The 27148-nt window shown below is 37.2% G+C and overlaps 1 protein-coding gene across 1 annotated transcript in view; it reads left to right on the plus strand.

Moving 5' to 3' along the window:
- The first annotated feature begins 230 nt into the window (after nucleotides 1–230).
- CENPF (centromere protein F) overlaps nucleotides 231–27148 on the plus strand; it is a 40057-nt gene continuing 13139 nt past the window's right edge. Inside the window, exons 1-12 of the mRNA XM_027681922.1 lie at nucleotides 231–361; nucleotides 948–1143; nucleotides 2409–2605; nucleotides 4864–4979; nucleotides 7163–7254; nucleotides 10048–10315; nucleotides 11837–12039; nucleotides 14716–14841; nucleotides 16215–16343; nucleotides 17949–18071; nucleotides 22099–22234; nucleotides 23162–26607. Coding sequence (XP_027537723.1) covers nucleotides 982–1143; nucleotides 2409–2605; nucleotides 4864–4979; nucleotides 7163–7254; nucleotides 10048–10315; nucleotides 11837–12039; nucleotides 14716–14841; nucleotides 16215–16343; nucleotides 17949–18071; nucleotides 22099–22234; nucleotides 23162–26607 — 4998 coding nt within the window. The 5' untranslated portion in view covers nucleotides 231–361; nucleotides 948–981. The remainder of the gene's footprint in view (nucleotides 362–947; nucleotides 1144–2408; nucleotides 2606–4863; nucleotides 4980–7162; nucleotides 7255–10047; nucleotides 10316–11836; nucleotides 12040–14715; nucleotides 14842–16214; nucleotides 16344–17948; nucleotides 18072–22098; nucleotides 22235–23161; nucleotides 26608–27148) is intronic.

Below are 27148 nucleotides of genomic sequence, written 5' to 3' on the forward strand. Positions count from 1 at the left end.
GGGCCGCCCCGCCCAACTGCGGGCAACGGCCTCCGGGGTCGCCCCGCCCCTGCGCCACCGCCTCCAATGGAGTTTGAACGCTTCCGAACCAGCCAGTCGCGAGGGCCAGCGACCCAGCGGTGCGCTCTCATTGGTGGTAAGGCGAAGGGGGCGTGGCGAGTAGCGTAGCAGTCGGGGCAATCAGCGCTCTGAGGGCCGCGTGGAGGGGCGGGCACAAACGGCCGCGGGGCGGTGGCGGCGGGTTTGAGGTGCGGCGGGAGCCGGGACGGGGGACGCTGACAGGGACACGGACACCGACAGGGACGGCGACACGAGCCGCCGGAGCTTGGGTCACTGCCGCCAGGCTCCGGACGGCATTTAAACAGTGAGTGAGTGGGCGAGCGAGCGCTCGGGGACAGGGCTGGGGGTGACAGGCAGCCCCCGGTCCTGGACGGGGTCGGTCCGCCCGTCCGTCGTTGTCTCTAATTTTAGTTACTCTGAGGTGCCCCAGTTTCATCCGCGTTGCTTTGAAAGGCTTCTGGGAATGAAGAAGGGTCGCTGACGCCTCTCGCAGAGCCGCGAGTTTTCGCAAGGCTGAGACGCCAGCGAAGTACAACGTGAGCGGCGCTGGCTCTGCTACATCGATATAAGACGTGGAGAGAAGCTCTCTGAAATACAGCTGTCAAACGCAGCTATAAGGGTATAAACCCCGCTGTTGCAGGTTGGAGGTTGATTAAAGCGAGGCTTCAAAATCTCCCCCTGACTGCGTACAAGTGTGTCAAAATAGGACTTAATATTTAAAGTTGGTGCTTTATTTAAAGCACTGATATTTAAAGTTTAGATCAGGAAGCCTGCACGATTATGGAATGCTGTATTATAATCGCTGCTAAGCTTAAAAATTCAATTAGTTTAAAAGCAAAGCTTATTTAATCTTTTTGAAGGTCTATCTGTAGCTGCCTTTGTGTTTCAGGCATAGTTGTCAGAAGCAAGAATCTGGTCAATATGAGCTGGGCTGTGGAGGAATGGAAAGAAGGCCTCTCCCCCAGAGTCCTTCAGAAGATCCATGAGCTGGAAAGTCAAGTCGATAAGCTTAAAAAGGAGCGCCAGCAAAGACAATACCAGTTAGAGACTTTGGAGGCAGCTTTGCAAAAACAGAAACAAAAGGTAACCTAAAATGCTATTCTGCATGCCAAGTGCAGTTATAAAGATTTATTATCTGGTTGTTGTAAGGGGATGGGTTAGTGTTTTGTTTCTTCCCACTGACTGACAGGAAAGGTAGCATAGAAATATTAACTGTTTATCTTCATTTTACCTCATACGCATCATATTCTCCCCTTTGCTTAGTTCTCATTGATTGTTAATAGAATTCCTTCTTCGTATCTGGCATGGTTGTCCACCTCCACGTGTTTATGTGTACTTTGAGGTTTTCCTACAGCTCTTTATGACTGGGAAAATAAATTCTTTATTGTTATGCCTATTAAAAACCTTGATAACGAGCGGACCTGCTTTAGATAACAGACCTGCACAGTTGGCAGCGTCTTCCTGTTTCACCTTGACCACAGATACCTATAATCTTTTACGTGGTTTATGTAATTCCCTGTTTTTTTCCCTGTAGAGACTGAGGTTTTGGAATTTGGTGTTACTTTTCATTTTTAGGGCTATAATTTTACACCTCATCTGACTCTACCCTGTCAGCCCTTTAACCAGGAAACCAGAGACCCTCTTGGTCAGGGTTCTGTCATGCTTCAGACAGCTGTGACCCATTTGGTTCAATTTTTATTTTGTAATATTTGACTACAGCTCAGAGGCGATTTAGAAAGGTTGCCTTTTATTTACTTTAGGTTGCTCTGACTTTCTAGCAAATGTCTTAAACATTCTAGTTTTCTTTGAGTTTCTTCCCCATGACTTTCCAGGTACTTACTTCAACCATTCCAAGGAACTGCTGTGTTCTCCAAACAAAAAGAAGCTTTAAACTCTCAGAAGCAGCAGCTAATACTCGCTATTTTTCAGTCAAAAGAATAACATTGTGCCAAAAATGAAGCCTGCCCCTCAGATGCTTCTCCAGAGAGGAGAAGGACATCTTTACTGCCAGGCTCCATCTTCAAAGCTGTGACTCTTGACTCACTATGCAAGGACTGTACAATGATTATTAGTTTTTACGGACTGATGGGTTTTTTGATGAGTTTGTCTCTAGTCAATAAATAAAAATTTTTAAAGTCACTGAGTTGAATTTTAGGAAATGTGGTTTTTTTCATAACTGAAAATAGTTAGACAGTGTGTATATCTGAAGGTTTTTAGAACTGTCAGGATTTTGAAATGTTAGGAAGAAAATAACACTATGTAAACTTTGTGTTACTAAAATAATTGTAATGGCACAGAAGGATGGAGAGGACTTTATAATCTCAAAGATGTCTTTATATTGCAACTAGGTTGAAAATGAAAAAAATGAATCTACAATACTAAAAAGAGAAAACCAGAGCTTGATGGAATTGTGTGATAATCTGGAGAAAGCAAAGCAGAAAATTTCACATGATCTTCAAGTAAAAGAATCTCAGGTCAACATTCAGTCAGGTCAGCTGAATTCCAGCAAGAAAGACATTGAAAGGCTAGAACAAGAACTGAAAAGGTGAGGACCTATGTACAGTGGTTATTTTGACATGTTTGGATTGTTTAGTATGTCTTTCATGGTCTTTTAGTTTCCCTTCATATCATACTTCATTCAGATTTTGTGACTGAAATCTCGAAGTATTTTTTATACAGACACATGCATATACAGACTTCTACACAAGCCTTTGTATCACTTGAAGCAGTTAGTACCTGTAGTTCCTGTTTAATTTAAGAGAATTCTGTAGTGTCATGTGAAAATAGAGCCATTCATTCTGTGGTTTTTTTGTTTGTTTGTTTTTTTTAACAAACAAAAAAGCTAGCACAACTGAGATAATTGGTAAAAGTAACCTGCAAAGAACTTGGAGTTGTAAGGAAAGTACATGGACAATTCACTCTCTAAGGTGAAGTCTACCCATAAAATATGAGCACTGAAAGAAGGAGGCATGAACATCTATGGGAGTCCAAGAGGAAGCTGCCAAAAGTAATGGGCCTGTGACTGAGTCACAGAATCCAGTTGCTTTGGTACAGTGGTGCCTAATTCAAAACACCTCAACTTGTAAACACTGCTATTGCTGAGGTAGTGTCTTGTGTACTGTCTGTAGAGGTGGAATGCAATTCATACAACAAAAGACTCTTCTGTAATGCAGACACATCTACCATCCCTCAGCTAAGGGTGCTACACAAGTGGAGCACTTGCCCACAGTGAAGGGTGTGCTCTCATCTGTTAAACTTGCTCTCATAGAGGCACTCTCCATTCTTGAATAAAAGGATTTCTGAAACAGTGTGTGTCATAAGGCTGAGTGTCCTGCCTATGCAATAAACCATTGTCCTAGTACTAGTAATGCGGAATTATTGCCACAGAGAGGGGTAAGTCTGGGATACCAGCTTTCTTGATGGCTTGGGGTATTTATATCTGTTTGGTGGGGTTTAGTTTTCTGGTTTGTTTGCATTTTTTTCAGGGCCTGAAGTATGTCTGCTTCCTTTAACTTTTGCATGGCATGCCTCATACGTGTCCTAATAGAAGCAAATAAAGAGGAAGCTGTGTTGGTCTTTCTGTTTGGGTTTCTTTTTTCTCTTTGCCCCTTTTTGGGAAAACTAAGGATAGTTGAAGTGTTTGACTGCTGTGAGAAATAATACAACAAAATAATTTGTGTCATGTGGAAACAACAACTTTGTGCAAGGAGTTGCTGGATCCATCAACGAAGAATCTAGTGAGATTCAACAGGGTTGACAGAACCACACTAATGTTTTCTGTATCTCCTGTCAAATGTTGGGCCAAAGAGATTGTGAGTTAAAGATACAGGTTCCACTTATCTATTCCCAAAATTAAGTCCAGTTTGCTGAGTTCTCTCCTTCCTGTTATATTACTTTACAGAGCTGTCCACTACAAAAGGTCAGCAGTTACTACATGTAGCTTGTTATTGGCAATTGTTTCTGGTTTTGTATTTGGCTGCATTTTGTTTGAGGCTGGTACCTGATAATTTGCCACTTCATACCAACTGACAACCTACTGGGAGAGGAGTTCTTGGTGTTGTGCTGTAAAAGAGGGGAAAATGGAAAGGCAAGTTGTGGAGTCACTGATGCAATGGGCTACAGCCTAGAACTATTGTCTTATCAGCCTATGCTGGCTGAGGAGGATGAAAGTTACTATGTAGCCTCTAAAATAGTTATATGGTTTCTTTGGGTGGGCTTGTAACCTTTCTGGCTCACAAAAGTCCCTCGAGTGCATGGTCTGCTGTGGTGTTTTGGGTGGTGATGTAAATGGAATACATGAAAACTACGCTGTCAAGTGCAGAGTATTGCCTTCCATTTTCATGAGGTATGCATAGTTTCCTCGGTGTGCAGTATTGGAACATAGCATATAAGCATATAAGTTGGGTGTTTCCTACCATAAAGAAGTTTACTAAAGAGTAAGCGTTTTAATATTCTCAGTGTTTACAGTGCTTTGGGTCAGGGTTTATTTAGCTGGACTAGAGCTTCATGCAGTGAGACCTGAAGCAGTTCCAACTGATTTTCATCTCCTTGGGCTTTGGTTTTGTTTTTTAACTTTGACTTCTGTGTAATTGATCACATATGTTGAAACTCTAAATAAAATATATTCTTCATATTCCTGTGTTACATGACCTAAAAATTTTCAGTGGATGTATTTTGACTTGATCTTTAAAGTAAGTTCTTAGAATTGTATAATGTATTAGTGTATTTTAAGTTCTTAAAAAAAAGACAATTGTCCTTTTAGTTTCCATTATTAATTTGTGTTTCTGCTTCTATCCTAAACAGATACAAATGTGAGCTAGAGAGGAGTCAGCAAACATCGATTGCAGGAGACGTATCACTCAGTGGCACTCCACAGCAAAGTTTTACTGCTCCTTTAACACCAGTTCAAAGTAATAATGGTAAATGATTCCTTTCTTCATCTAGCACAAATAGTTAACTGTCAGTTTTCTCGGAAGGTGGAGTATTTTGAACATTACACGTGTACTGAGTTGCCTAGGCTCTATTATACAGGTTATTATGAGAGTGTCTAATTTGTAGCACCACAGGTTTCAATTTTAAAAATTATTAGTGCAGATTGAACACATCACAAATATTACATCTTTTCACTGCTACATTGATGGACATGGAATAGTAATATGAACATCCATCAACAGACTGCAACAATCTTTTGAATGCCTGTTCCTAGCATCAGCTCTTCCCTTCATGTAGCAGGAAGCAAGTTTCTTTCTTCATGTACCACAAGTACTTTAACTAAAATGCAGTCAACAGTCATATGTCTTATTCCCTCGGAAATTTATATTTTATTTAGACTATTATTGTGCATGATAATCTGCACAATTTATACACTATCCATTTCAAAGCATGACTTCTATCTTCAGATTAGTGACATCAAATAGATTTAAAACACTTGAATGAACTGGAAAAGCAGAAGAAGTTTCCTTAACTGGAGAAGTATTCTGTAGCCAGACACCCTTATGCTTTCTATGCTGAGAAACTTTGATGTGTTCAATATTGCACATGCTGTTTACCTCTTTCTGGGCTGTGAACGAACGTTCTGTGAGTTTGGCATCTCAGTCTTACTCCACTGGGGAATGTGATGTACTCTCTTACACTCTTATTCTTTTTATTTTCTTTGTACAACCTGAAAAGGAGTGCAGTTACTGGCAATGTCAAGTATTCCACTAAGCATGGCATTCCTGAAATGGGGATTAGATTAAAATTATTTAAATAACTGTATTTAAAATTGTATTCCTGGGGAGATTTTTTTCCTCTGAAAACTGGAGTCTTAAATTCATTAAGATCATTGAATCCTAGAATATTTCAAGTTGGAAGGGACCCATAAGGGTAAAAAAACCTGTCTGGATTGGTTAAAAAAGTGGCTGGATGACCAGGCCCAGAGAGTGGAGGTGAATGGAGTTGAATCCAGCTGGTCACTAGTGTTGTTCCCCAATGTTCAGTATTGGGGTGAGTTCTGTTTAATACCTTTATCAAGACCTGGGTGAGAGAATCGAATTCACCCTCAGCAAGTTTACAGATGACACTGAGTTGGACAGGAGTGCTGATCTGCTTGAGGGCAAGAAGGCCCTGCAGAGGGATCTGGACAGGCTGGATCGATGGGCTGAGGCCAGTTGGATAAAATTCAACAAGGCCAAGTGCCGGGTCCTAAACTTGGGTCATAACAACCCCAGGCAGCACTACAGGCTGGGGAAGAGTGTCTGGAAAGCTGCCTGGCAGAAAAGGACCTAGGGATGCTGGTTGACAGCTGAATGTGAGCCAGCAGTGTGGCCAGGTGGCCAAGAAGACCAAAGGCTTGTGGCCAGCAGGACTAGGGAAGGGATTGTCCCCCTGTACTTGGCACTGGTGAGGCCACACCTCGAATCCTGTGTTCAGTTTTGGGCCTCTCACTTCAAGACACTGAGGTGTTGGAGTATGTCCAGAGAAGGGCAATGGAGCTGGGGAAGGGTCTGGAGCACAAATCTGATGAGGAACAGCTGAGGAACCTGGAAGTGTTTAGCCTGGCAAAAAGGAGGCTTCGGGAGTGACCTTATAGCTCTTTTTAGGATCAATCTTAAACAAATTCTTTGTTCAATTCCCCTTATATTTGAAAAATCAAGGAAATCAATTTGGAATCTCAAGGAAAAGATACAGCCTTATTTTCTTGTAATTTCTTAGCAATATTAATGCTTTTGAGCTGCTGATAGGAAAACTTTAGAAGAAAAGAAGAAATCTGTATGTATGTTTATATATATAACATAACACCTCTGTTATATATATCTTTTTTTTTTAATGTGTGTCTGTATTTTTTAGAAAGGGATTAAAAAAATAAAATTCTGACCTTAGACCCCTACTCTTATCAGGTGTGTTTTCATTCTAATAGTAACTTTCAGATACGCCACCAGTGTAGTTTGAGGTCCTAAATTACTGAACATAATGTATATACAGTTAATTTCTTCCTCATGATCTGTATCGGGGTGAGTTCTGATAGCTGTTCATTTTTATAATTCCTGTGATAGCAATAGGCTAGAAAAAATTACCTATGTACTAAAGCAGATTTTGAGAAGTATTCATCATGTCTTGGTAGGTGCTAAGTTTGAAGAGCTAGAAGAAAAATACAAGAAAAAAGTACAAGAAAATAAAGAGCTAGAATTACAGCTGAGAACCATCCAGCTTAAGGTAAGTACCTCTTAGGAATGGTATGTGTGATATCTAAGAAAGTAACTACTGAGTGAACTCAGAAAATGAAGTGGAAAACTAGTGAAATATATTCTACATGGCCTAAACTATAATTAGAAAAAAAGGAAAAAGAGAGAGAATTAATCTGTGTGTACTGTCATTTGGAAGTAATCTTGGAGAATTCAGAAAAGCCAGCATCTTTGAATAGTAAAGAAGGACATTAAAAATGAGAACTCATCCTTCAAAAACTGGAAGTCTCATGCAAGCAAGGACAAGAGAAAACAGGGTCACTTATGCCAAGTTAAATACGATAGCATAATAAAATAGCCTTGGAAACTTGAAAGAAATAATTCATACCTAGAAAACAGAAACACATAAATCGTTCAAACACATAGGTAGGAGGAACTGTATTAGCTAATATCTGAGAACAAGATGAATAAGTTGTGAAAGCCCTCAACGAAAAAGCCATTGCAGAAAACGGGAAATAATTTTTTTATTTGGCATTTACTACGTAAAGGTTTAAAAACTTTTCAATTTGAAGCTATGCCACAGGTTTAACTCCAGTGAAGAAAGCCTCTGATACAGAAAAGTCAGAAGTAGTTTTAAATTAGATTGATAAAATGAATAGTAATGTAAAAAAAATCACCAGATACAGAGAATATTTACTCATTAATTGATAGGGCACTGCAGTGTGGGACTACTGAATCACTGTGATTTGCAACTTACCTCATTCTTCTCTTGACACTGGAAGGGGGCAAGGATGATGACATTACAAAAAAAACCCAACAAAAATCATTTACAGTGCTGATTCCTGGAAATGTAGTTTAGTCAGGCCAACATTTTGTCCTGGACAAATTGTTAGAAACATGAACCAATATGTTTATTGGTGCTTGTGTAGGTGTGGTGTATGGAGAAAAGATCAACCGTTTACTGGTAAAGGGAAATCATGCCTCATATATTTTCAGGCCTTTTGAGTTTTTTTAAGAATAAATCAGAGAATGTATGAGTTAAGTGTGATTCAGTATAATGTTGTTGGATATCCACAAAACATTGATAGAAGGGAAAAATTTTGATAAGGGGAGATCTTGCAAATTTAAAGATTGAGCTCAGTGGCAATAAATGGTCAGTTTTTAAAGCTGGGGAACAGTCAACAGAGGAGCCTGAAAAGGCTTGGTAAAGACAACTGTGCTACTCAACATATTCATTAGTGTTCTGAAAAAGAGTTGAATAATATGGTTAAAGACCATGCAGTATTTTGCAACACTAAATAATTGCATAATTAAGATGGCAAGTAAAATTTGGCTTAAAAAAAAAAGTAATGCATATGGAAACTATAATTTGAAAAATGAATACTTGATACATTCAGAGTCCAAATCTAACTACATGATTCCAGGAAGCATTTCAGTAGTCATTGTGGCCAGTTCTCTGAATACTTCAATATTGGGTTCAGCAATAATGAGAAAGAATTTTTTAGGAAAAGCATTAAGAACTAATGAGAAAATATTCTTTGTCCATATGTAACCAAATGGCTCTCACATCTTGAATGTTCCTTGCCAATTTGTTCCTCTCATCTCCAAACACATGGTACAAATGGATGCTACAAAGAGGAGCGAGGATCAAGAGAGGAAACGGCATGATCATTTTCCTACTTTTCATAAGGCATAAAGTACCTGCTCTGCATGCTCAGAACAAATCCTATTTTATAACACTGTACTGTGTTACATGGCAGAACTCTTTGTCAAAGAGTATTGTAAAAAGGCCAAAATACAAATAGGTCCAAAAAAGAAAGTACACATGAAGTATTTCAGTAAAAATGAGTATCAATGTCCCCTTAATTTCCTGGATTCAAATTTTTGTCTCAGAAACTCTGTAAATTTAAATGGCATATAAGGAAAATGATTACTGCATGCATGGTTAGGTTTTTATGCTCTTTATCTGTTAATAAGTTACTTTACAGGATTGGACAGAGCATTCTGGACAATATAATGTAGATTTCTGGTCTTGGCACAGTTATTCCTAGATAACACCATATTCTCTCATTCCACTGAGAAGTCACACTGGGTATTACAGGGTTTAGGGATTTAGTTTAAGAAAAAAGTAATTCAAATGAGAGGCATTTGAAAATCCAGTAAAAATTCAATAGGGTCTTTACTATTTGAGGTTTTGTTGGTTTGGTGGGTTGTTGGTTTGTTTTTTTTTTTTGCATTTAAGAAGAAGAAAAAAACCCTACTATTTTGGCTCTGTTTAATTTTTCTATGGGAAGAGATTGCAAGCTGCTACCTGGCGTATTTTATTGGGGTACTCTGTGTTTATAAGTTTAAATAAATGAATCTGTTTTGAATTTACCCGTGTTTGCCCAGAAGAAATAAATGTGGGTAAGATATCAGATATGTTAGTTTAGAATTCTGTTTTTTTGCATCTTACTTGTGTCAGTACTTGCTTGCAAAAACATAGGCTTCAATTTTGAAAAATTTAGGGTGTGAACAATGGGATATCTCTTGAAAAAGGCAAAAATCTGTGTACTTCACTTATAAAGATACACAGGTAAAACTACTTTTCTGGAAATCCTGGTTTGTGTTTATAAGTATCAGCTATCCTTGGATACTTGGGCTAAAGTTATTTAATTTAATTAGCATAAAAAATAATTACGTGAATCAGTAGTGGATGATGTGACAGTGCAACAACATGAAATGATGATGACCTATTAGCTACTTAATAATAAATTAGTTATTTAGTTATATGTTAGATATAGAAACATATGTAAAGGTGCATCCTTTTCTTTTTTGGACACAGAAAATAAATCAGCCTCGTTCTCAAAGCTCGCTGAGTCACAGAGAGATTGCCCGGCATCAGGCTTCCTCATCTGTGTTTTCATGGCAACAAGAAAAGACACCATCTAAAAATCAAGAAACACCTGCAAGGGGAAGTTCTGCAGCATCCTCTTTTCTAGGGGAAAAAGAAACAAATTCTAGTATAATATCAGAGAAGAATGAGTTTGACAACAGCTTTTTTGAGAATTGTAATTCTTCTCTCATGATTCAGTTAAAAGCACAGAACCAAGGTATTTGATTTATTTCTTCAAGACCCAGTGGCAGTCTCCTGTATGGTTTCATGAAAGCTGGTGTGTGGATAGAAGCGAGGTATTGAAATGAGTGCTTTAGTAAGGAAAAGAGAAAGATACTTGTTGTTGCCTTTGGCAGCTGGCCCTGTTGGCTGCTGGTGTGTTTATTGTCAATGATCAGCCAGTACTCAGAGATTATCTACAAGCTGTGGTATCTTCTACAAAAGGGGTGTGAGAACCAGAAGGGAGCAGTTTTTTATTTTTGGGGTTAATAGGGGATATCATCTAAAAGGAAAAATGTCTTTCTCCATTAATCCTATTGCTCGTGGAGCAATTCTCTTAAAACAGAGCTAGAACACTTTTCAGAATATCATTACATTTTGATGTTAAGTTCTATCACATTGCTTCCTTAATTTTGTATACTATTGAGATTTATGGCTAAGCAATAATTATATTACAAATTCAGTGTTTGAACATGCTTAATGCATAACGGAGTTGATTCATTAAGGGATGCTACTGGAAGCACAAAATGAAGTATGATGCAAAAAGTACAATGGAAAAGCAAGATATGGTCTTGTATTGCACATATAGACATGAAGGAATTCTCATTCCTGATATCTGATAGTCGTAAGAGAGAAAATAGTTGTTTTCTTGTGGATTAGGTGAACATTTGCTTAAGCCTACTATTTGGACTCTTTGGACAGCTTTTACACTAACTGTTTCTGTACTCTCCAAACTGTTCATTCAAATACCTACACATACAACAATTTAGGTGACATTTTCAACTTGGAAGCTATATAAACTCAGAAACAGGAAGACAGGAATTTTTTTAACAAAAGAAAATTAATTACCAGATAATAATAATTCTGTATAATACTTCATGTAGCTGACTTACATTTTCTACTGTAAATTATGTTATGGTTTTGGAAGATAAGATAAACTCTTGCTGATGTATATTGTGACAAGATTACTTGGTTTAGCTTTGAGACATGAAAAAGATTAAAATATGAAATGGTGCATTTACGGATGCCCGATATTTGAAAAGTTTCCTGGAAGCAAAGACTCACAGTTGCCTCAAACAAATGTTTGTAGTGGATATCTTTCCTTTTAAAAATAATAAAAAAAATATAATAGATATGTCAAATGACATATTTCTGCATGTTTAAAACCAGGAACAAAAACAAACAAAAACACACCAGCAGAGGAACAAATTGTCTTCGCAGCATTTGTTCCTGAGCTCGCATGTTACTTTGTTCTCACAAAGTGGGAATTATTGATTTAGAGTCAATTGTCTTTAAATCTTGGTAGTTTTGGTCATTGATGTAGTAGTAGAAGGCAATTAAAACTTTTGTTTTAACTTGCTGAACATTTTACAGGGTGTCTGCCTGTGTCAGGAACTTGGGTACTTATCAAATATACTAAATATTTTAGAAGGTGTAAGGCACTTGGAAATTTGAGTACATGGAAGACATACCTTCCAAAGCAGAAAGTATCTTTAATTTTTACTGTTTTAAAATTCAGAGCTAAATTCCACTATTAAAGACCTTGAACAACAACTGCAAGCTCAAGAAAAAGTGAACAGATCCCATATGAATAAACATCAAGAGACTGAACTGGAGCTGGACAGAATGAAGTTAGAATTAACAGAGAAGGATAAAGCTCTGAACAAAACCAGAGATAAACTGACTCAAACGAGAACACAACTGGATCAAGCTACCACACAGGTAAAACACTGCATCACACATCTGACTGTCCTTACAATTCATTGCCAGTATTCATGTGTGTCAGTTTTCAGCTATTTTAGTAAGAACCAAGGTTCTCAAGACTTAAGTTTCTTGAGCATTTGCTGAGGATTAAGTTTGGAGAAGTATATGCTAGTTTGATATGTATTACCTGTAAAAACATTAATACTTGTAAGCAGTCGCCCATTTTCTGGAAGGTTCTTACACGACCTGAAGAAATATTTTTTTATACTCAGGTAAGACTGACTTGAATTCTGAAAATATTTTCTGATCAAATTACATAGAGCAACAATGACATCTGGTGGCAAGTTCTGGCCTGAAAGAGACTGTCATGCGACTGGTGAAAATCAGTATCTGTTGCTTTTACTACAGGATGTTGTGGGGGCATAGTCTTTGTATTGTAAATTGCTTGTGTTAAATAAAGTCTAGGTAAAAATGCAATGCAAGATTGAGAATAGATGCAGTTTCTATATGGAATTTCACAACCTAATTCTAAGGAGTTTGGATTAATAGTGAAAAACCAATAGGATAGTACAATTTGCTAAGTCAAAAATTTACAGAGCATATATAACTAAAAAGATATCTGTGTATAAAAATCTGAAATGGTTCAGGTTTTTGCTCATAATCATGCAAAGAAGAGGAGAATGCCAGTGCTTAAAATAATTTAATTCAAACTGCAGAAGGTAACAAGTAAGAAGTTTTCTCTTTTTTTTTTTTTTTTGATTAATCAAGTTGCATTACCTACCTAAAGTCCTTTTTCACAACACTTGACAAATTTGAAATTAGTACACAGATGTCATAATTCCCTGAATCTCCATATTTCCATCTATCTTTTTAGGGTTTTTTTCCCACTAGTTTGGTTCATCTACAGGATAGGGAAAAAGATGTTTCTGTGTGTATCTTCTCTGGGTATAATAATTGTTATCCATGTTAGCCAGGAAGTTTCTTCATGCTACCAAAGTATATTGGTAAGCTTCTTTTTCGCACAACTCCTGTATTGGTCCTTAAAAAAAACCCTTAGCATGTTTGCATGTAAACCTTGATCACTCTACCTTTGCAGAGAGACATCAACATTTGGCTATTGTTAGCTCTGTGAGGAACTGGTTTAGGGGAAGTCTTGGCTGGGAGTAAGGTAAAATCATACTCTTGACATAGTCCATTGACTACATAAAGACACTGTCATCGTGGTGAGCTTGTGAGAAGACAGCTGACTCAATCTGACATCTCAATTTCTCTGAAAAAGTCTTTATTTTCATTTATTTAATTCCCCAGATGACTTGATTCAACTTCTTAAAGGATTAGGATATTATGTATTTAGTTTTGCCTTGTTCATTTTCTACAGGTTTAAGAGAGCTGAATTGTTTTACTAAGGAATCAAAGGAGATTAAATTCAGCAAAAAGGAAGGGGCAGGGTTGTGGAGCTAGAAACATACCTGGGGAAGGACAAGGAAGAGTGAAATTGCCACCATTTGAGTTGAGATGCAGTCCATCCTTAAGGTGCAGTGCAGCATCTTGGCCCAGAAGGTTCCTTTGGTCCTGCCATCTGAAGATGGCTCCTTACTGTTCTGTTTCTTCTTTTGTGCATTGGAGTTGGATCTCTGCCTGCATCCCCTGGACTTTGGATGTAGAACTGCACTGAGATTTTGCATTTTGGTTTCCTGCCTTGTAGCCTGAATTTAATACTGGCTTACCTCTTCTGCACTTGTCTGTCACTGGTGCTGTTCACAGACCTTGACCACAGCACCCCCTCTGTGTTATCAAGTATTTTCACTTCTTGTGATGTCTGCAGCCTTTCTGCAGTCAAGTTTCCATGTTATCTTACAGGAGCTCATGATCCCTGCAGTCTGTGTCTAATAACCTGACATCCCAATACTACTACCTGCTTCTTATTTTCTTATGACTGCTGTTTCACTAACTCATTAAACAGGTCTTGTGGCTGGAAAGAATCCCATTCACCCTTTGCCATTTTTCTTACTCTCTGGGGGGAAAAAAGTACATATCTGCTTTAACAGATTGAATTTGGAATAAAAATACATTTTTCTGTTCAGGCAGTTAGGTGGGGAATGCTTCATTCTGTGAGATGACATAATATTAACATAATCAAGTGAGTTAGATAACAAGCTGACATACTCTTAACATGAAGGTTGCCTAGAAGATAGGCTACTGATTTTTTTTTTTTAATTAAAGTTTAAATTTTGAAAAACGCTCTGTCGTTGTTGTTGTACACTAAGATAGTTGCCTCTTTTTTCCTATCCAAATCAACGTGCTGAATCACTCTGAAATTCAGTGGAATATCGAGTTATTTTCCATCTAAACATGTAGTTGCTTAGCAGTTAGCAGTCATTCTTTATTTGGTAGCAAACTGAGGTACTGAAAATATAGTCTATTTTTAGTGCCAGATACAGTATATTTCTGTAGGCTGTCAATGTCTGTGTATATATATATATATTTATTTTTTTTTCTCACTAACATTAGCAAATATGAACTTAATACTTTGGATAGCTAAGAATTAATATGGTACCAGCTAAAGTTATGCTGGTTATATGAATGCTAGAACATTCAGTGGCTGAAAGCAGTCTTTTTTATGAGTGCTTATACATTTGAGTGAAACATAACTTACATCTTTAACACTTTTGTTTGATAACTAAATTATTATAGGTCCAAATGATGGAGCAAAAGGTGAAAAGATTGTCAGAAGAACTGAACTGCCAAAGACAAAATGCTGAGAGTGTTCGTCAGTCTTTAGAACAAAAAATAAAGGCAAAGGAAAAGGAATATCAACAGGTAAGGCAAGGAGAGCTTTTTAATTTTGACTTCCCTAGGAGATTAAATCACTTGTTTTATCTTGTGTATCTGCTTTTCAGTTGAGAAATACTAAATTTTACACATATTTATATATACACACACACACATATTAGACATTGATCTTCCTTTGTTTTCTGTTTATGATAGTTCTACACTCATCCATACTTTCCCTAATAAACACTAGCTACTTGTTCATTGGATGTCTTACTGGTGTAGGAAGTGCTTGTGCCTCTTGTGCTGTTTTTGCTCTTGAGCAGAATATAAGGGGTGTTGGCATCATTTCACAGATATGACTGACTAAAATACACTGACCTGTGCACAGGGGGTTCATGCACCTGGGACCCAGGGCCACATTGCAAACAAATGTCAGCTCTAGTTCCTTCACTGTGAATGTTTCTTTTCCTTTTTTTTTCATTTTCCTCTTTAATTTTTTTTACTACTGACAGTATGGTATTGTGTCTTTTTGTGAAGCAGCTTGTCTGCATGAAGTAGCTATACTCTAATTAAAGAGAAGTACAAGAGCTTTGTTGCCTCTCTTCCCCATCACAAGGATCTTAGAATTTGTTAGTAGAGCCTATTGCAACTTTTGCATAGCTGTTATTGCTGATAAATATGCTTGGATTTTTCCTTCACTGCTTTTTATTACCCTCACGCCTCTTATTGTTTGACATACTAATAAACCTCTGAAATCTGTGCAGCATCAAAACTATAAGGTCCAAAGGCATAGGAACAGACCTCATGAGAAATTGCAAGTACAGCTGTTTATCCTAATGGATGTCTACTCGTCATGTTTTAAGATCCACATGTGTTATATCGTCCTTCTTTAGATTTCAGAAATTCTGTTTCAGGAACACTAATTTTTGTGCAGCTTTTGTGGCTGCCCTTGTAAGATTATCTTGTTTCTAAGATTATCTTGTTGCTCAGTCCTATGCTAGTTTATATGACTATTTTCTTTTCATAAGAAAAAAAAATCAACCTTCCAGTATGGTACGTAATAGCAGAAGATGAACTTGTCCACTTGTATTGTAATGTAATTCTTATAAGAAATGTATCTTTAATATGAAAAATTTTAACACTATTACTTTCACTGGTTTTAGTTTATTTTTTCCCTTTCTGTGATAGGAATGTTGCATAATGAAGTTCTTAAGCAGATGATATAAGTTGAGTTAAGGCCATTCTTCCCTATGTGACATTTGCAGCCGCTTTTAAACTGTTGTTTGCTGCTTAAGACAAGTGTCTCTGAGCAGGCAGTACCTGCTAATAAAAATCAGTTGTTATTGCTCCAGTGACCAAAACAGAGACTTTTTGTGGTCATGTGTTTATTTCTTTGCTACTGTGTCACTGTTTTCTAGGAACTCTCTTGTCAGCAACGTTCCTTACAAACACTGGATCAGCAGTGCAACCAGATAAGAAGCAAACTGAATCAGGAGCTACAGCAAGCCAAAAATGACTTCAATATTCTGCAGGCAGAATTTGACAAAGTAGGATTTTTTTTTTTTTAATATTAAAATCTGCTACTAGAGCTGGTATTTAGTTGTCTCAACACTACTGCCTTCATTTAATTATACCTAAAGGAAAAAGTAATTAATGTGGGGTCTTGTATTGTTTTTACAGTTTATATTAGCTGTTTTGTATTTACCATTTCTCACTGAAATATTATGTACTAAATGTGAATTATAGGCTTTTAAAAGTTTGGGCCTAGTCCACTTTTTACAGAGAAGGAGATGTGAATGCAGACAGTGTGGGTAAAATAAATCTGTTTGAGAGAGGAGCAGCTAAGGCTGATCACAAGACACACTTTATGTGAAAAACATGCAGAGGAGCAGCTTGATGATAAAGCTGCTGATCGACCGGTCTGTTGCCTTTGGAAAAACAACCCCTTTTCATATACCCCAGCCCACGTACTCCTGGTGCAATGGTGCAATTTTAGCAATGCCACCCCTCATGTGATCCTGCAGAGAGCTGATAGAAGACATGAAAGAGCAAAGGAAATATTATATGTAAATTAGCACGTGTATACATATAGATAGCCCAAGTGTTTGCAATTAGTTTAACTCTTTGAACTGGTTCTCCACAAAATCAGATGAGTGTCAGAGCTTGTGTAAGGAGGAACGTCAGTAAGAAGGAGGTCATCCACAGCTTTGGCAGCAACTAGCTATTAGAACACATTAGTTGTCAAAAACTCACAATTTGCAGGAAGTTAGAAAGCAGCATGAGCCACGAGAGTGGGTGACCAGAAAAGAGGAGTGTTTTAAAATCCTCAAAAAACTCGAGAGCACCTCTCAAGCAGCACAGCTAAATGAATTTCTAAAAAGGGCCACAAGTTCTTGAAATTTATATTGAAAAGCCCCACTAACAGACAGCCTGAACTGAAACAGCGTTTGCAAAACTGCCTACAGCTTTCTTGCAAGCTTGTTTTATTTTAGAAATATAGCCATGGGAATACATTCAGTTAAATGTTTTCAGTGGGGGCTTCTTTATATGCACCTTCTTTTGTATATACTTACCAAAGAAATTGATTTCATGGAGAGGAAAATAGGTGCCTTCTAGTTCTTTCTCCAAGTAAGGTAATTTATTACTTAATGACCTCAGAGTAGACTTTTTTTTTGCTTTTTTGACCCAATAACAGCATTTCCCGCCTTGTTAATCTGGAGCATTATAGGAGTATTTTGAAAGAGCTAAAACCTGTTCATTTTTTATAAAAATCTGTGTCAATGGAGCAGTAAGTGCAGTTATGATCCTAACTTTGTAATATGCTATGTGAATCAGAAAGGCTATTCTCATTTGTATCCTACAGATATCAATGTGGTGATGTAGCTGCAAGTTGGAGGTATTAATCTGATTTCAGACAGTCTAGAAATACATGTATTTTAGAGACATAACACCTTTTTTGGTCAGAGGCGAAGGAGTGAGTGGAAAGGCAATAAGCAACTATTTTCTAAACAACAGTAGAGCAACCTTCGTTTCATGTTGGGATAAAATGTAGTTTCATTTTGTAATAGAGTGTTGGAGTTCAAGAATGGGAGTTTAAAGAAAAAAGTTATATATGCCTGTGAATGCAGTGTCCATTTTCAACATTCTTACAGGTAATGGCAGTGAAACAACACCTGGAACACAATACCAGTGATCTCACGCAGAAGCTGTGCAGAGCAGAGCAGGCTCTATCAGCAGCCCAGGCTAAGGAAACTGATCTGACAAAAAGCTTTGAGGTAACCAATGCAGAGGAGTATTTGACAGAATTAATGCATTGAATTGGCAATTTGTAAACACTTAATAATATTGAGCATTTACTCTCATAGCATATTTTTCCATAAATATTCTTTAAACACTTTTACGGATTATCTTAATGTATCTTAGTTGTAACACAAAACGAGGCCTTCACTAACTTTGTGGAAATCAGTGCGGTTTTTGGCATTGGCTGCATGCTTAAGATTCATTGCTGTAATGCTGCTGATATGGTTCTAATTCATGTGGGACTTATCTTTTACCAAATATAGGTTGTGTTTCAAGAGATTCTTGCTTTTGGTTCTTAAATAAAAAAAATGTCAATCCTTGTTTGATTTTAAAAGTAAATTCTACAATCATTGACTACTGCTTTGATTCATACTGCCAAACTCGATGATTTTGTACAAAGACTCACTATATCCTCTTCAAAAAAAAATAAAATGCATCTTTCTTAGAAGAGACACAGTCTAAAAATATATATAGTGCTGGAAAAAATTTTCCCCCAAATGAAGATAAATTCAGACAGGTTTCTGGATGCTGCCACACCAGCTCATATTCACACATGCAGATACCTTTTCACTGTAAAGTCTCCTTTGTCTTCTCAGTTACATTGTTTTGTTTCGGTGGCAACTAGAGCAGCTAGACTTGAAATTGTTACAGTTTTGCCATTAGAGACCTCTCAATGCAAATTTTATCCTATATTTGGAGAATCAGTAGTAAATGGCAAAGAGATCTCAATACCGATGTAATCCATGTCGCCGTTTGTTTTATTTAAACACTCTCATTTTGCTTATTGGCTGCTGTCATCAGCAGATACAATATAACCTGGCATAGTTTCTGCCAAAAATTTACCTGTCAAAATTCTCTACAAAAATATAAAGTAAAATAGTGAGGTTTGTTCAGATCATCACAAACGTTAGTACAGGTTTAGTATATTGTGAAATTTTAGGTACATTCTTGCTGGTGGTTTGCAACGTTTGGGAGCAATCCCAGCTATTGGAATGTGACTATTGTTACAACAGCACTTTGCATGGCTTTGGCCCAGCTCACTAGCACTCTTTGATACAATTTCCAGGCACAATTTGGGGATTCACATGAGCATGGGAATCTTCCCAGCAAGTGGTTTGATTAGAGCCACCTGTTTTGGGAGATAAAAGACTTTATGGTACAGATATGGGCTGTTCCACGCCACTTGGCCTCAATGCCAGATAGAGATCCTTAAAACCTATTTAGTAAATAAATCTAACCAGTACCTTCAGGGATAAGGCTAATCAAGACAATTTTGTTCTTCCAATGCAGAGGAGGAAAGCCTTTGTCAAGTTTCTGTACATTCTTAGTATAATCTTTCATATTTTTGGACAAATGAACAAAAAAAAAAAGAAGGTAGTTTATATCAGATATTGCAGGCTTATGCCCTTTCTATATTTGATAGTGGGTCTTTGAGATCCTATTGTCAGAGAGCATCTAATTTGTGGAAAGATATTCTTTGCTGAAAATTCTTAGGAGTGCTTCATTTTATCTACCAGTCTTGTATCCATCTTACTAGGCTGTAACTATAGTTACAGTTTTTTCTTTGTATTTGTTTATCTTGGTCAGACAATTGAACAGCTGGTGACAGTGATGTTGTATTAGAACATGACCAATACATTTCTAAAGAAGCTTAATCAGGGGAGATTGTAATAATTTAAGAGATCAGTAACACTACAGTTCTCTGTCTTAAGATTTGCACATGAAAAAGCACAGCATGTGTCTTCTTCACTCTCATAAATAACTATACTGCAAAAAATTACATTGCATTGCTTCAAAGTCTTGGAGGTTTTGTTGAGAGTAGACTTTTTTATAGCTGAAGAAAACAAGAGTGAGATTGGTGTTTTTTCCCTTTATTAAAGGAGAAATCGTTGCAGTCTTACACACTTGTCTAACTCTGCAGTGGAGAATATCGTTGTTTTCTGCTGGTTGATCCACTGCTGTGTTTAGTCCTTATTGTATATAACAGGACTGGTGTTCCAAAAAAGTTGGAAAGCAGATACATGTGAGAGATATACAGGGATACTCTTTTGAGAGCTTACAGGATATGCTTAGTCTAAGGACTACTGAGCTTTGCAATGGTGATATCCCTTCTGGCATCTTAGTGTATGGTTTACATTTTGATGGTGCAAGCAAGTCCATAACTATTCCCGGAAAAATTGGTCGGTCAGTCCATGAACTGCTTATAAGCCTGCTCCATGGAGAGTTTCTCCAGAGTAATAGTACTACCTGTGCATAGATTCTGGAATTTGCTTTGGTTTTTGCCCTTTCAAGGGACAATTGCAGAATGGGTAGCTTGAGTAATGCAATGTACAAGTAGAACTGATAACTGAATTTAAAGCAAATAAATTCTTTTGGAAATAGCTTTGGAAAGTGTAAACAGCTAGTTGCTCTCACAGATACTTAGTTCACCAAGTTATGTTGAGTGCTATTTATTGGTGAGACTCCATCTAGAATGCTATATTAGCTCTGGGGTCCCCTGCACAGAAAGGACGCTGACTTGGAGTGAATCCAGAGGAGGGCCACCAAGTTGATTACAGGGATGGTGCACCTCTACTATGAGGAAAGACTGGGAGAACTGGGATTGTTCTGCCTGGAGAAGAGGAAGCTGCGGGGTGACTTAATTGCAGCCTTCTAGTACCTGAAGGGAGCCTACAACAAGATGAAGAGGGACTATTTGCAAGGGCATATAGTGGCAGGATAAGGGGGAATGGTTTCAAGCAGAAAGAGGGTAGGTTTAGATTTGATATTAGGAAAAAATTCTTTATCTAGTCTAGTGAGACATGTCCCTGCCCATGGTAGGGGGTTTGGAACTAGATTATCTTTCTGGTCCCCTCCAATCCAAGCCATTCTATGGTTACTGGGAATGTTTGTACCAAATCAAAATAATTGGACATTTCAGCCATTTTAATTTCTTCAAGTTGTTTTTTTTTCTTTCTATATATCACCCTAGATTTTCTAATGAACAGGCTTGTTCAATTAATGTACTCGTATTGCATCTGTGCATGCTGCTTTGAACACAAAGCACTTTTGAAACCAAAGCACCAAACTACACAAGGAGTTTGGATGCTTGTAGTTCTTTGAAAAATTAGGGTTGGTAGAAAACTTTATTAAAATTTATATGTAACTGGGTTTTTCTTTTTTAAACTGTGAGTAGGGAAGGCTATGAGTAGAAGGGAAGGTAACTGTTAGTGACAGTGACAATTTTAATCATGTTCTGAGGGTGATTTATTTATGTTGTTGCAAAACCAAGACTGCCAAGCTTTTAAATTTTTTCATCCAGGCCTTTCCATTTCTTGAGCTTGGCTTTTCTGAATTGGTGCCCATCTGCTAGTAGTAAATGGATGAATAATTGATGATCTGTTTCCAATTGGGCCATGCCAGTTCCATGCCCCATCTGTTGTCCAGAGCACATGAACTTAGAGAAAAAGGATGAGTTTCCTTAAAAGAACTTTTATTTGGCTTCCTAGATACAATTTAGTTACATAGTATTTTGTTATTGTTTGTTATTTTGTTATTGTTTGGCTGTTTTTTTTTTTAAATCAAGTTATTTGAAAGAAAATGCTGTTAATGGCAAAGCATCCATCTGAAAGTGTAAGCATTTCTAAATAAAATATTTTGTGTTAATTTTGATACTGTTGCAGGGATTTGTTTACTTAGTTTCTTCAGGACTGTAGCCTAACTTCATCAGCTCAGATTTTGTAGGATCTATCCTGACCTATCTGTTTGGGACAGGTCACATGGACCTGTTTGTTCTATGCCAACAAGGGGCATGCTGACTATGTCAACTGGCAGCATCTCGTAGTTGCTGTTAATTAGTTAAGAATAAGTTCAGCTTAAGTTCCCAAGCAATGCTTAAGAACCCAGGCATAGCTGCTCAAAGACTTACTAGGATCTAATGGAATATCTTTATTTAGGTGAACTGAATTCTTTGATCTCCTTGACAATTTAAATGAAATATGGTCTTATTTGGTTTTGGTTTAGGAAGTGAAGCAGGAGAAAAATCGTCTTAACTGTCAACTTGAAAAGAAATTGCAAGAGATCCACCAGCTTGAAAAGGAACTAAATACAATCAAGCAATCTCTAAAGCAAAGCCAGAATTTTGCAGAAGAGATGAAAAGTGAGTTACAATTTTAAATTTGAAGAATTCTTTTTGTATGTTTCCTGCAATAGTGTAAGTTCCATTTTGAATTAAGTAAAAAGTTTCTGCTGTGGGATGTGACTAGTGTTTTTAAACAACATTGAGTTTGTTGTAAATGGAAAGGAATTTATTGGCTATGAACATGTACAGTTCCGGAAGATACAAAATTTTGAAAATAATCAAAGTGTACTGAACTTATCAGCTGCTTGAATTTCATAAAATCTATTTAAAATAGAAAACTTCTGGTTTGTAATTCCTTTATGTGTTTCACAGAGTTGAAAAGAATTAGGGAAATGCTACATAACTGCTGATATTTCAGTCTTGCTTGCAGTGTTTATTTTTATTTGAGAACACAGTTTTTCAGGAGTTGTTGAAATACACCTTGTAGTTCCAGGGAACTACTTAAAAAAGAGGATAGATTCCCTACTTGTTTATGTGCATCGGTCAAACTTCATGTACGATTTCAAAATGAAGCTTTTGTGTTTGATTCTGTTCCCCTTAATGACTGACCCAACTTTTCTTTCTGGGTAGAATTAGACATTATTTGGCAGAAATGGAATATAAATGGAATATAAGGCAGACACACAAGAATGTCACATACTGAAGTGAGATCTGCCCTGTTTAAAAAAACAAAAAAACAAAACCAAAAACCACCTACAAAATGAGTACTACTTTTTATAAAAACTTGATGGAAGTGAGACACAGAAACCACGTCTGAGTACATAGTGTCTGATAGCCTAAGGTTATATAAATATCCTTTATCCAGTGATATAACTTGAGAGTAATGCTTTGCAGTAGAATGAAAATTAAAAATAGTTAAAGTAAGTTGTAATACTTAATCTAGAAAATTATCTGCAGAATTGCCAGTATTGACTGGCAAAGATTTGATGATGTTTTCATTTACAGATAAGAATACTTTTCAGGAAGCAGAGCTGAAGTTACTGGAAGAGAAATTTAAAAAGCAAGAGAGCTCCCTTTCACTGGAGAAGCTGAAAATAGCTTTAGCTGACATGGAAAAGCAAAGAGATTCTATGCAGGACCTGCTCAAGGAAAAAGATAATCATATTAAAGAACAAGACAGTAAAATACGTAAAATGGAGGAAGAAGCAGAAGCTTTGCAGAGGATTATTGGGTTCAAGCAGAGAGAATGTGATGAATTGCAAAAAGAGGCTGCTGCTTTTTCTCAATGGAAAAATGAAACTGATCATCTTATAAATAAACTTAAGTCTGAAAAGGAAGGTATGCTGGCTCAAATTAATGACTTGGAGAGTTCCCTTCAAAGTCAGCAAATCAAAAATCATGAGCATAGTGAGACATTCAGAATTATGCAAACTGAAAGTGACAGGAAAACCACAGAGATTAAAGAACTTAAGGATATGCTGGAATGTAAAAGTGCAGAATTAGAAGAACAAAAAAAAGCTTTCAATGAACTTGAGTGGAAAGCAGAATGTTCTGATAAAAAGTACTGTAAAGAGATAGAAAATATGTCCTGTAAAATATTCCAGCTTACCAACCAAGTTGCTGAAGTAGAAGAAAAGTTACAGTTAGCAGCAAGTGAAGGACTGCAAAGGGAGCAATGTTATCATGACCTGCTTGGTGAATATGAAAAAATCTGTTGTCTTGTAAAAGCAAAAGATACTTCAGAAATGACAGAAGATGGACAAGTTAATTTACAAAGTGGTCAGGATAAGACTGTTTCAGGCAATATGCAACTTGCAGCAAATAACTCCAACCCTGAGGATCACAGATGTGCAGGAGCTCTTCTAGAAGCAGGAAAAGCTAAGGATCTTGCCAATTTACGAGAGCAGATCTCTTCTCTTGAGATTTCCTTAGTGGCTCAAAAGCAGCTGAATTCAAATCAGCAGCAGCAGTATGAAGACTTACTGCAAATAAAGGGTGAAACAGAACAAAGATTACTTGCAGTAGAAGAGATGCACAGAAGCTTTGTGATGGACACTGAACAGCACATCAGTAACTTGCAGGCGGATATTTCAGCACGTCAGAAATTAGTTGAAAAAACTTTAGAAGTTCTTGAGGAAAAGGACATGCAACTGCAAACTCTGAATGAAAAATTCAAAAACAGACAAGCTGAGCTTCAGGATTTAAAGATCAATAATAAACTGCTTGAGGATTCAGTAAGACAGCTGGAGCTCATGTCTCGAAAATGGGATTCAGAGAAGAAGGATATGTCTTCAATGATTTGCTCATATAGCAAAAAAATTGGTGAACTTACTAAAGAAAATGCAACTCTTAGGGATTTAAACTGTGCTTTAAAGCAAGAACAAGTAACTTTGCTGGAGGCAAATAAAAATATTTATAACAGTTTAAAGGAAAGAGAAGAAATAATTTCTGAAATGTCCGCAAAACACGAGGAGGAAAGGCAACGTATTGAATCAAGAACTGAAGAAATCAAAACAGAGCTTGAAGCTTTGCAGGCAAAGTATAAATTGGTAGAAGAAGAAAATGGAAATGTTATGAGCATTCTGAGAGAGGAGGCAACTGAATTTGAGCAAAAGAAAGCAAAACTAGAACAAGAGAAACAGGTACTTAGTGAGAATAAAGATATCTTACGTAAACTAATAGCCTCAGAAGAAATAAAAAAGGATTTGGTTCAAGAACTTCAGCAACTGCAGTCAGAATTTTCCAATGTCCAACATGTGCCTTCTATGGAGCTTGACTGTTTAAGTCAGGAAACATTAAATGCCAGGGCAACACAAAATACAATGCAAGAGAAATGTGGCCTTGTATTTCAAGACAAGGAGCAATTGGGGAAGGAACTACAAACAAAACATGAACCTCTAATGTGTGAGGTTAGTTGTGAACAGAGACTCTGTTCAGAACGGTTGAGAAAGTCCATGGAAGAAAAGGACATTGAGCTGAATAAATACCAAGTTAAACTTGAGCTTCTTCAAATGGATTTTGAGGACAGTGAACTCTCCCTAGAGAACTACAGGTTAGAAGTGATGCAACTGGAGACTGCTTTAAAAGGCATGGAAGTAGAACTTGAGAAAAGCGTGAGAGAGAAAGAGAGACTGCAGCAAGAACTACTGTCTGTTAAAGAACTGAAAACTTCAGATTCTTCACTTACTGTATTAGAGGAAGATGACAACTCACTGGGGTATAATTATAATAATGTTTCCCGGAATTCTGGCAAAAGAGGAATGGATGAAAGTTATTCATCAGTCTTGCTGGCATCCTCTTTGCAGGAAACAATAAACCATCTGAGTGAGCTCGAGAAAATGTGTGAGAGGTTGCAGAGTGAGACCATTGCATTAGCCTCTGGATTTAAAGACACAAAAAACAATGGCATCACAAGTATTAATAAAGTAGAAGAGGAGAAAGAGAACATAATGAATACGGATAAAAATTTAAAAGCAGAGAAAGCTATTCTTCCTGATGAACTTATGGATCAAAGTGATCACAGTGATCTGAGAATGTATTCTGATAATAAGGAAATATCCTTCAGACTTAAAGAATGCAGTACTCCTGACTACAAAGATTTAAAGTTGTCCAGGAAAGAAGTTAAGATAGGCTTTGCTGAAATAAGAGAGAGGCTCTCAACTTTTCAGAATGAACATATAAGATTATATGAACAGCACTGCAGTATGAGCTCAAAGATATGCGAGCTACAGTCTTGTATTGAAATACTGAAGGCAGAAAATTCTGCGTTGTCGACAAGTCTGAGCAATGCTCATATAGATTCTGTGAGAGTGTCACTATCCTCTATCCAAGATGACACACTGCCTAAATTAGATGAAACTAAGTCCACATCATCTTCCTCAGATCTTTCTGTAAATCCCTATTTTATAGAAGTCAGCAAGGTGGTTGATTCTCATAACAGTGCTCCTTGCAAATGGACAGAGGAAATTAATCAGCTGGAGAGTTCTGCAGAAGTAATTTCAGAAGGTACAACAAAAGTTTTGGTTGAAAATTGTCATAATGATCACAAATTGGACTCTGTTAGAGAGCTCAGGAGTGTTTCTCCTAGAAAATCTAACCTCGAAAGTAGAATTGAAGAACTTCAGATGCTGTGTCAGACATATGAGAAGGCCATCAAGGTGCTTGAAGATCAATTTCATGTTCAAGAGAACATGAAAAATGAGGAAATACAAGAGCTGAAAGAAGTCATACTTACTGAAAGAAAAGAGATAGATCACCTCAAACAGCAAAATCTATCTGACAAGGAAGAATGGCAGCAGAAACTGAATAATATGACTATGGAGATGGAGTGCAAACTGGCAGCAGAAAGAAAACAAACTGAGAATCTGTCTTTGGAGCTGGAAGCAGCAAGACTGCAACTACAAGTCCTTGATTTAAGTTCTCATTCACTGTTGTGCACAGATATTGAAAATGTAAGTAATTGCTGTCATGCAAATCAGTTTTTATGTAAGTCTTTTGATTTATGGTCAGCCAAATTTAAATTTTGCAATTAAACCCGTTTAAAATTGTGTCCCACAGAAGCAGTACTATTCTTTAGAGAAAGCACAAAAATAATTCATAACTTGAGCTCTCGTCTATGCATCACAGGCTCATGCGGTAAAAGAAATTACAACGAAACCAACAAGTTTATTCTATTAGCGTTGTGTAATAATTTGCACTACTCTCTTGGTTTTTCTTCAGGTCTATGTCAGTATGGATCTGGCTGTGTTAGTGGGTGTGCATGCACTGTGTGTATCTGTACTGTGTGCACCTGTACTGTGCTTAAACGCTTAGACTTTTCATTGAACATGGTCACTTAAAGATACACACACTTCCCATGTCCCTTCATGGAATGAGCAGACTAGGACTGCAACCACACCTCTAATTCTTTCAGCATTGTCAGCAGTAGAACAGAATGAGCTGGTAGCAAAACAGTTAAATTTCATTTCAGCCTGAATTTCCTCAAAACACATA

The sequence above is a fragment of the Neopelma chrysocephalum genome, unplaced genomic scaffold (assembly GCF_003984885.1).
Source record: "Neopelma chrysocephalum unplaced genomic scaffold, ASM398488v2 Primary Assembly neopelma1_61b, whole genome shotgun sequence".
In the NCBI taxonomy this organism is placed as follows: Eukaryota; Metazoa; Chordata; class Aves; order Passeriformes; family Pipridae; genus Neopelma; species Neopelma chrysocephalum.